Source organism: Arachis duranensis, chromosome 5, assembly GCF_000817695.3.
Source record: "Arachis duranensis cultivar V14167 chromosome 5, aradu.V14167.gnm2.J7QH, whole genome shotgun sequence".
In the NCBI taxonomy this organism is placed as follows: domain Eukaryota; kingdom Viridiplantae; phylum Streptophyta; class Magnoliopsida; order Fabales; family Fabaceae; genus Arachis; species Arachis duranensis.
Window position 1 is genome coordinate 58,872,279 of NC_029776.3, and position 8,916 is coordinate 58,881,194.

The following is an 8,916-nucleotide window of genomic DNA, read 5'->3' on the forward strand; positions in this document are numbered from 1 at the left end:
GTTATTATGTAAGACCTCTTTGATGTGTATTAGTTAATGTAATATAAGATCCAATATATTAGTCAGATGATATAATATGATCTATTAGTATATTTGGAACTATGAACATTTAATTATTAATTTATGTGTCTTCCTCTTAAAGTTGTCTCCAATCTATAAGTTGGTATGAGTATTAGATCACTCCAATTTTATAATTATTATTATTATTATTATTATTATTATTATTATTATTATTATTATTTATAAAAAATATAAAAGATAAAATTGTCATTATATAACTTTATTTTTTTTCTTTTACTTTTCTTTTCAAACAAACACCGTAAATTAATCATCCTTCAATATCTTTTTATCTTACTTTTTTTCATCTAAACAAATCAATAAAAATTAAATTTTACCTCAATTTTTTTTTTATTTCTTTTTACTCAATTTCATTCTTTTCTATTTCTTTCCTCCACCAAACAAATCCTTTCTATTTCTTTCCTCCACCAAACAAAGCCTTAGATTTGTCAAAATTTAGCACAAATTTCCTCTAATTGACTTCTAGTGAAATCCGTCATAGCATGTAACCAGTACACTGCTACCCTTATCATTATTAGTCCACTAGCGTACGTGAAAAAAAAAATAAAAGATTTAACTAACATATATCCTAATCACACATAATAAATTTATTATTAGTGAAAAATTTTAAACATTTTTATTTAATGAATATAAAATAAATACATAAAAAATTTAATTTTTTTATATTTTCAATAAAAAAATTTTTAATTTATAAACTTAACATATGTCCTTAAAGCACGTATTAGCTAAACCCAAAAATAAATCATGTGTTTGTCACAAGATTCTTAATGACGTTTTTTGGTTTTTCTTGAGTTAAGGTTTATAAAAAGGAATGAAATGAAATGACTAAACTGTCCTCTATACAAGGTAAGCTCTAAAGACAATAAAATCCTTTAAGAAAAATGTTATCAGATTATGTACTCTTATTCTCTTCTTTATCATAGAAGAGCATGTTGCCAGCTAGCCACCTTTTTCTCATCTTCATTAAGCTCTTAACGAATGAACCTTCTACATGGAACAAGTTGAGTTTTGACAAGAATACCCCTTCCATACTATCGTCTAGTGCTTAATTTGGTAGGAGATTCACTTTGGCATATCTCAAAAAGTTCGCTGACCTTTACAATAGTGAGAATTATACCAAGTGAAGTACCATATTGTAGACATGAAGAAGCTATTTGGTACTACATATTGAAAGTGTCCATCACTTGAAGAATTCGGATATGTTATCAATTGCTAATTTGGAAGACGCTGAAGAACTAAATTGGGATTTTCTTTTTGAGGTTTCCTTTTCTTCTTTAGGGAGAAGGGTCGGATGATGAATCTTGAGAAGCGGCTCAAATGATCCTGGAGACCTTCCATCTCATAATGACCAAACCGCCAATCTCGTTTGATATATGGCCGCTGTATAGGCTCATCAAGTCCACCTGTCATAAGACGCAACAATAATTAAAGTTTATATTTATCAGCACAAAGTCACAAACACAACAAAAGTCTAACCATGTTCATAGCCCTCTGGGCATAAGCTTTCTTCATGTTTCCATGGAAGAACTTTAACCAACATTTTTTTAACCAACTTAGTAGTGAATTCACCAATGCCAAACAACTTTTGTAAGTTATTTAAGGTTTCAAGGCGTTCATACATAGTTGGTTCCTGGTAAGGCACTAAGGCATCAACCGCATTAACAAGGTGAGAGATAGTGTTAAGCCTTACTCTAAATTTGTAAGACAGGAACAGCAAGATTTTATATTTTATGCTTTAAATCAACCGTAGAGGATAATTAAGCTTCTCTGCATGCACATAGAGACAATTTTAGCTGAAAATAAGAATTTAGATAATTACCTGCATACATTAAACCATGTTTGTCCACAGCCCGGTAAAATGGCCTTGTTTTCTTCTCTCTAACAGCTCTTTGGAGTTCATCCCACGCTCCATCACGATCTTCACGTGTAACTTTTCCTGTAGTCACAATCTGCAATAAACAGCTCAGTGAAACTGTAAAAAATAATTAGACACAGCATGTGACAAGGAGAAACAAATGCAGATTTGGAGCGCTAACTCTAGAAAATAGATGGTAAGAAGGGCGGGGGATCCGTGCTAGATTGTTTTTGCGGTCAACTGCTACAAGTCCAAACTTGGGACCGTATCCATCAGCCCACTCCCAGTTATCAGAAATAGTCCAGAACAAGTAACCAAGCACAGGCACGCCCTGTAAAAAATTAAAAGAAGGACTAACATATGATTAGTATTTATAGAAGGAAAAAAAGAATAATTTTAAGCAAATGGAGACTTAAACCATGATCATGGCTGCATAAATTGCAAGCAAATGCTCCAACATATATGGTCGCCGGATCACATCTGTCTCATCTGAAACTCCGTTCTCAGTAATGATGAAGGGGACATTTAAATGCTTGTATCTTTCATGGAACTGGAGCAACATTCGGTACAAGCCATCAGGATATACCCCACGACCAGATTCACTGTACTCATCAGTTTCTACCAGTCTCAGGCCAGGCCCTGAAACCACTTCCTGAAATCAATGCCGGTTTCCTAATGTTAATAATGTACGTCATAATCAGATACATAGCATGCAGTGCAGTTATCAAGGTTAAGAAAACAAACCTGCCCATAGTAATTAATGCCTATGAAGTCCAGCTTGTCAGATATTCCATCAATATATGGGAATATAGTCAATGAATTAGCCAAGGTAACAGCAGCAACATCAAACAGACCATAGGGTCGCATAAACGACACATGGTGTGCGACACCCACCATTGTATTTGATGAGCTACTTCCAAAAAGATATCAATCAGATAATTACCACACAATTCAAAAAGCAACAAAGGAGAGTAATAAATTTCAAATGTGCAGGTCCTGCTTAATGAGACGAGGTTGCAGAAAAGATTCAGTTAAACTGAAAAGAAATGGCAACCAAGGAGTCAACCAGATAATGGATAACATATGAAAATAATAACTATATTATAATGTAGATAACTCCAAGAAAAGAGGATACATATCTAAAATTTAAAAGGACGTAAAAATGTTCTTTAGATTCCAAGTTCAACAGGTAAACAACAAACAACAACAACAACAAGCCTTGTCCCATTAGGAAGTTCAACAGGTAAAGTGACAATAATTTTCCCAAGCTTCCATAAGAAAGGGATACCTTATTTCATGGATGTAGTCATATGCCTTTGAGTGTGCAATAGACATCCAATGCATGGCCTGCTGAAAAACACCGGTTGGAAGGGCAGAAGTCGCAGCCTCCAGCATATCAGGATGACCACCAGGCCAAGCTCCAGCACAATAAGTTAGCATGCTGAAGACATGCGGCTCATTGAATGTCACCCAGTAGTCTACTAAACCTGATACACTGTTTACAACAAGCCTGCATGGAATGGGAAGATAAAGATGTGGTGAAAGCTCATCAGAATGCAAGCAGTTAAGGATGTGAACAATGTCACACAAGCAAGAGGAAGGCTCTTGTACCATAATTCAACTGCTCTTTGAGAAGTATTACATAAAGAAGGGATAGGATTCAATTACTGGTTCAATAAATGTCTATATTGCCAATGCTATTAATGTTGTTAAGTCAATCATGAGGCCTCAAATGTGCCCAGTTTACAACAAAAGATAGGTTAACACAGTGCAGCAGTCAATGTCACCAGAAACTAGAGTCTGCAGCAGGTATAGTAAAATGGCATAGATACAACTTCTACTGAAAGACAATTAACCTGGTAAATTCCATGAAATAATCCACTGTCTTTTCCAGTTTCCAACCTCCATACTCACCCGCCCAGGGTGGAAGTGAGTGGTGAAAAAGAGTAAGCATCACCTTCATTCCATATGATCGGACCCTTTTGATAATCCACTTGTATCGCTCAATGGCAGCATAGTTGACCTATAAAAGGGGGAGTCAAATGAGTAAATTTAAGAAGTAACATACTAACATCTCTTCATCAGTTGAATTGGTTGATAAGGTCCAAAGACAAAACAAAAGTTCATAAGTTGAAAAACATATGCATAGGCTCAATTACATAAGGTATTCAGTACTCAGTAATATACGCTTTACCAACGATCAGAAATGACATCATTATGAAAAGCCAATTTTGTACGTACAGATTCTTTGAGGCCATTGACAGGCTCCTTTGGCATGATTCTTGACCAATCAACTCCCATGCGGAAAACACTAATACCAGTATCGTTGGCTAATTTCAATTCTGTATCAGGATCAGACCAAAACCTTAACCTTTCCTCCCTGAAAATTAGGGTTTTTTGCCTTCCATTTATCCACAAGCCTACTCATTTAACATTAAAATCCAGGTAAAGAAAAAAGAAATCTCAGGGCTTACGGGTGCGAAACATTATGCCAAGCAGTTACATTATGATGATGTTCTACTTCTTCTTCTTCTTGTTCTTCTTCTTGACCTTCCACTTCGATGTACTTCTCAAAACCTCTAATCATGGCCTCCATAGCAATCTTAAGAGGTTTCTTACCCTTCTTAACTTGCTTACCGGTGTGCCGTGGAGACGCTCCAGCTGTTTGAGAGCCACCATCACCGGCTGCAGAGCCCATCAATGCATCAACCGGCTGCTTCGGCGCTTTCGGCTCCACGTAGTCAGCCTTTTCTTCAGCAAATTGTAGCCAAGCATCGTCAAGCCTATCCTCAACATGTGCTGGTGCTGTTGCCAAACCAAAGAAAAACCCATTCTCTCCTTCTGCAACGTTAAAACAAAACAAAACCATCATCTATCCCTAAGTCCTAATTGTAGCCCGTGCAAGATGCAATCAATTAATCACGACTAATAAATTACTCAATAACTTAAATCTTATTAGCAACTGCGTAGTGCACTTTAGTTGCCTATAATTAAGTATGCTATTATGTTTTGCAATGAACAACAAAGCTACTTGCGAATAGGGATGTGTTTGGGACTTGGAAGTGAATACTAACCGGAGAGGTCGAAGACGGCGAGGGTGTCGGAGGACTCGTCGATGGGGGAACGGAAGGGAAGGAGGTTCTTGTTGCGATAACGGGAGAATGAGAAGGCATTGGCGGCGACAGTCAGTGTAATCAGAGCTCCGGCGAGCTTGGTGGCGGCAGCGAAGAGCGCCACCAGCGTCATCCGATTGGGAAGGGGAAAGTAGCAGCTGCGTCCACGTGTCTCAGTGAGAACTCTCTCTGTGAAGATAGCTCATATTGAAGATGAGAGAGAATCTATATCCATATCCAAATTCAAAATCCAAGCGAATGAGACCAGGGAAGGTGTAAGACTCTAAGTGGACGTAATACAATCATCACTTGGCTTCGCGATGTTAGTTAAGGGGACCGGTAGTCTCTTCTAAGTTCTAATATAGTTACATTTTTTTATCCGCGTTCAATTTCTCTTATTGTTTTTTCCTGCGAAGGTTTTATCCACTTTCGGATTTGTCATTCACCATTGAGCAAGAACAACGAACTCCGTCAGGTTTTGCACAGGGCATTTTTGCGCGACAATAAAAAGGAAGAAGCAAAGTTCCAGCTATCAAATCCATCTCCCCCGTCGTGAAACCTTTGTTGCTCTTTTGGGTTGGCTCCTCAAGATTGGGTTACTTCAAGGATTGCAAAGCCCGATAGATTTGCCATCTGTGACTCAAAACACCTGGTTGGTCAATCCCTTATTCAGTTTGGTTATGTTGAGGATTTGATTTTCGTCTTGATATTATAAATTCGGTAATGATAGATAAATTGACAAATAAATTACTTAGAATTTATTTTATTTAATATTTATTAAGAGGTCTACTTCACATATAAGTCTTTTTGACTTACAAGTTTTATAAGTTGCTAACGAGCCTTTTAATGCGTTATTCATCTGTTTCCTATTTTCAAAACGCTACACTGTATTATGAACGGTTCCTCTTCCTCTTCCTCTTCTTCTTCTTCATTTTTTTTTCATTTTCATGGTTTCTGAAATCAAGTTCTTCCTCTTCTTCTTCGTTTTTTTTCGATTTTCATGGTTTCTAAAATCAAGGTTTGAAATCGTTTTGAAGAAGAAGAAGCAGCAGAAGATAAGGAGGAGAAAGAGAAAGAGTTTTGAATTATGCAACGAATTTTGGGTGTATTTCTTAAATCCTTTGGGTGTATTTTCGTAATTCTTTGGGTGTATTTCTGTAATCCTTTTGAAGATAATGGAACTTCAGAAATACACTCAAACGATTACAGAAATACACCCAAAAAAATACACCCAAATGATTACAGAAATACACCTAAAGGATTACAGAAATACACCCAAACGGTTACAGGAATTCACCCAAACGATTATAGGAATACACCCAAAGGATTACAGAAATACATCCAAAAGATTACAAAACTACACCCAAAGGATTTAAGAAAATACACCCAAAATTCGTTGAAGTACATCTTATGCATAATTCAGAACTCTTTCTCTTTCTCCTCCTCATCTTTTGCTGCTTCTTCTTTTTTCATAAAGATTTTACCATGAAAAATCGAAAAAAAAAAGAGAAAACAGAGAGAAGAGCACGTAAATGAAGAAGAAGAAGAGGAAGACGAGGAAGAAGAAGAACGTGCAGAAACGAAAGAAAAGGAGAAGAAGAAGAGTAAGAGGAAGAAGAACGTGCAGCAAAAAGAAGAAAGAGAAAGAGAAGGCAAGAAAAGAAAGAAAAGAAGAAGGAGAAGACGAAGAGGAAGAAGAACGGTTCGAAGCGCGTTTTGAGCGTTAGTTTTAATTAGACTTGTAAGGCTTACAAACATTAATTGCTTGTATGCGAAGAATTTCTCATTTATTAATTATTATTAATTATTGTAATAATTAATAAATATTAAATAAAATAAATTAAAATTATTTTTGATTAATTTTTTTGTTATTAAATATTTTTATTATAAATAGAGTAAACACTCAATTCATCTTTATCCATTTTTACGAAGAATCAAGTGAATTTTGTTTAAAAAAAGAATACTTCGATCCTCAACTTTTTTATTTTGAAACAATACGATCTTTTTGTTAAAAAACAGTTAAATAATAACAAAAAAAATTACTTTTGTAGAAATTATTTATTTGTATTTTGTGGAGTTTTAAACTTTCACAAAATTCTTTTCAACAATATAACCAATTACTACCACTGTTACCACTACTTTTTTCATCCTCATTATTATCACTCCTACCTCTGTTATTTTTATTGCTTTATCATCATCATTATCTCCTCTACCGATATCATCATCAATAGCAATATTATTAACAGTAAAATTCTCTTCTTTCATTTCTTATTTGATGTTATTTTTTTTATTCAAAAATATATTTGTACTATAATTATTTTTTTTTTTGCAGCATTATTTTTATTAATGTATGGTTTTTTTCACATAACCACCATTGGTGAAGGAATTTTTTAAAATCAAACTTATTAATAATTTGTGGAGGTCTAAAACCCCCACAAAATATAAATAAAATTCTATAAACTAATTTTTATTATTATTTAACGAATTTTTTAACAAAAAAATTTATATTGTCCAAAAATAAAAAGATTAAAAATTAAAATGTCCTTTTTTTTAACAGAAATAATTTTGTCCTTTGAAAAAATGGACAAAAACCGAATTCACTCTTATAAATATATGAATTGAACTTTTCTCCTTTTCATGACCCGAATAAATTGGTGTATGTGATGAAATATTTTTGCATATGTTACTGTTCCTGATAATGCTACTTACAGAAAATGTAAAACTATTCTTAACCAAATTCGAAAGTTTTTGGTGAGCGGGGTTATTCAAATTGAACACAGTTGTTAACTTGATGCAAAGTAAAATGTGAACTAGATAGAAATTGATCAATAATTTAGGTGCGTCAACTAGTTAAGGGAAAAATTATGCATCTTGGGGATTATTCTAACATAAAAGTTTTGTTGAATTTAAAGCTCACAAGAAGCATAAAGAGACAATTATTTAGTATAAATGTTAGAATAAATTGCATAACTAAGACTTAGTTTGATTATGTTTTTATTTTATAAAAATAGTTTATAAAAATTAGTTTTTAAAAATTAGTTTTTTAAAGTTATAATATTTATATTTGATAAATTAAATTAAAAATAATTTTTAATAAACATAAAAAACAAGTATGTTTAATAAAATAATTTTTAAAATTTAAAATACCATAATAGACATTAATATAAGAATTAAATTTAGATATTAATTAATATATGAGATTATATTAGACTTTTTAATTTTGATAAGTAAAAATCAACTTTAAAAAATTTTCCGTAAGTATTTTTAAAATAATCACTAGCTTTTAAAAACTGCAAGTACAAACACATGAGTTTTTTTATTTATCAAACATAAAACGAGATATTTATGCTTTTGAATAGCACAAACACTTATTCGAAAAATTTTACCAAACTAAGCCTAATTCTATTAGTGTAAAAATTGATTAGCACCTCATAAAAAATGACGTGTCTTTCTATATAAATCATGACTTGAAAATCAACAAAAGATTTATTTAGTGTATTTTCAATTTATTTCATCTTATCTCTTTTTTATTTCTTGTTCTCAAAAGAACCTTTTATAATATCAAAAGCTAGATTTTTTTTGAATAAATAGTCATTTTTTTTATCATGAAAGATTCAAGTATTGATAAAACTGATCATGAAAAAACTTAACTAATGTTACATCTATAAAAGATTAAATTTTAAATTGACCTATTAAAAAAACATGTTAAATTCCTACATTGCTCAAATCATCATCTTTAACCTCTTTTATTTTTAGTCATGCCCGACTTGAAAATAAACCAAATTACAACTCTCAAATTCAAAACAATAACTACATACACCAACTCCCTCCTAATTGTTTTCTACTACCACTAATCCTAATCAATGTTCG

General features: G+C 33.0%; 1 protein-coding gene across 1 annotated transcript; it reads right to left on the reverse strand.

Annotated features, from left to right (window-relative positions):
• Nucleotides 1-949: 949 nt before the first annotated feature.
• On the reverse strand, nucleotides 950-5,731 carry LOC107489573 (beta-glucosidase-like SFR2, chloroplastic). The gene is made up of 10 exons (XM_016110322.3): nucleotides 5,008-5,731; nucleotides 4,408-4,774; nucleotides 4,175-4,313; nucleotides 3,790-3,956; nucleotides 3,222-3,443; nucleotides 2,678-2,843; nucleotides 2,352-2,585; nucleotides 2,115-2,264; nucleotides 1,898-2,027; nucleotides 950-1,481 (listed from the first exon to the last, which is right to left on the reverse strand). The coding sequence occupies exons 1-10, from the start codon at nucleotides 5,177-5,179 to the stop codon at nucleotides 1,291-1,293; spliced, it is 1,938 nt and encodes a 645-aa protein (XP_015965808.1). The 5' UTR covers nucleotides 5,180-5,731; the 3' UTR covers nucleotides 950-1,290.
• Nucleotides 5,732-8,916: the final 3,185 nt, after the last annotated feature.

Bases quoted from the DNA above. Each gene is read 5' to 3' on its own strand.
- LOC107489573 (XM_016110322.3), bottom strand. From the start codon at position 5,179: ATGACGCTGGTGGCGCTCTTCGCTGCCGCCACCAAGCTCGCCGGAGCT. The intron at 4,775-5,007 runs GTTAGTATTCAC...TTAACGTTGCAG, and splicing joins CGCCGTCTTCGACCTCTCCG to AAGGAGAGAATGGGTTTTTC. The intron at 4,314-4,407 runs GTAAGCCCTGAG...CCTAATTTTCAG, and splicing joins TGGCATAATGTTTCGCACCC to GGAGGAAAGGTTAAGGTTTT.